We start from the raw sequence: 1,178 nt of genomic DNA on the forward strand, positions 1-1,178 counted from the left end.
CGGGCGGGCACTCACGCTGCGGGGCGCCCCTGACCGGCTCCTTCTGCGTGAAGAGCAGGGCCAGCAGGTCCCGCACCACATCGCTGTGCGGCGGGGCCCCGTCCTTGAAGCACACGGCCGACACCAGGTCCAGGAAGAAGCCGTCACACAGCTGGCGGAAGCGGGCGTGCTTCTGGACGGCCGCCCTGGGGGGACGCTCTCGGTCAGCGGCCCGGACGCGAGCAGGTGGGACGGAGGGGCGCCGGCCCCGCGGGGCCTCGCCAGCGGCGTCACCCACCGGTCACTCCCCTAACCCGCCACCCCCCACCCACGCAGCCTGGAGACTGGAGGGCGCCAGCCTCGGGAGCGGAGCTCGCGGCTGAACGCTGTCTGGCGACGAGGGGGGTCCTCGCCTGTGCTCCGTGGAAACCGCTGGCGAGAAGCCCTCGGGCAGGTCGGTCAGACACAAGGGGCACATCATCTGGCCGGGGGTGAGCGCGCCCCGCACACAGCGCAGGCAGAAGACGTGGTCGCAGGGCAGGCAGACGGGGTCCTGCGCGTCCGTCAGACACACGGGGCACGGCCGGACCCCGCACCTGGGGGCGGCGAGGGCGCGGTCAGCCTGGGCGTCGGTGAGGCACGGGCCAGGGCTCAGTGTCCCGCGAGGACCCCAGCGCACCTGGTCAGAGCCCGGCTGGCCTCGTCCTTGCAGTCCCGGAGGACGGTCATCACCGCCACGAAGGGCCTGTGGGTCTTGATGTCGGAGTCCTCCTGCAGACACTGCAGTGGGGGCGGGGTGAGCGGGGTGCACAGACCGGCCACACTGCGCCGCCCCCGGCCGCCGCCACGCGGCCGTGCAGCTCGGGGAGCGGCGCCGCTGGAAGGTGTCCTCGCGTGGGGTCCGCTCCTGCCGCCCACGGAGAGGCTCGCCTTAAGGATGCCTCTAGGGCTGTCTGGGGGGACATCCGCCTCAGGGCATTTAAAAAAAAACCCGACAGGTGACAGACCCTCAGCCCTGTGGGGACCTCCCGCCTGCCTGGAGGCGGGTCCCGGGGGGCCAGTCCCAGCAGTGTCCGCCGAGATCTGTGCCTGCCTGCCGTGGCCCAGGGCTGGGGCTGCGCGTGGCCCAAGTGGGCAGACCAAGGAGGGGGTGTTCCTGCGCGCTGGGCGGGCCAGAGCCTGGGGGACTGGGGCGGGGA

General features: G+C 72.9%; 1 protein-coding gene across 1 annotated transcript in view; it reads right to left on the reverse strand.

Annotated features, from left to right (window-relative positions):
- RNF213 (ring finger protein 213) overlaps positions 1-1,178 on the reverse strand; it is a 48,526-nt gene that overhangs the window by 19,549 nt on the left and 27,799 nt on the right. Inside the window, exons 25-27 of the mRNA XM_012734565.1 lie at positions 659-759; positions 393-575; positions 16-185 (exon numbers count right to left, since the gene is read on the reverse strand). Of these exons, the coding sequence (XP_012590019.1) occupies positions 16-185; positions 393-575; positions 659-759 (454 nt within the window). The remainder of the gene's footprint in view (positions 1-15; positions 186-392; positions 576-658; positions 760-1,178) is intronic.

The sequence above is a fragment of the Condylura cristata genome, unplaced genomic scaffold (genome assembly GCF_000260355.1).
Source record: "Condylura cristata isolate star-nosed mole 26May11 unplaced genomic scaffold, ConCri1.0 scaffold00060, whole genome shotgun sequence".
Classification (NCBI taxonomy): domain Eukaryota; kingdom Metazoa; phylum Chordata; class Mammalia; order Eulipotyphla; family Talpidae; genus Condylura; species Condylura cristata.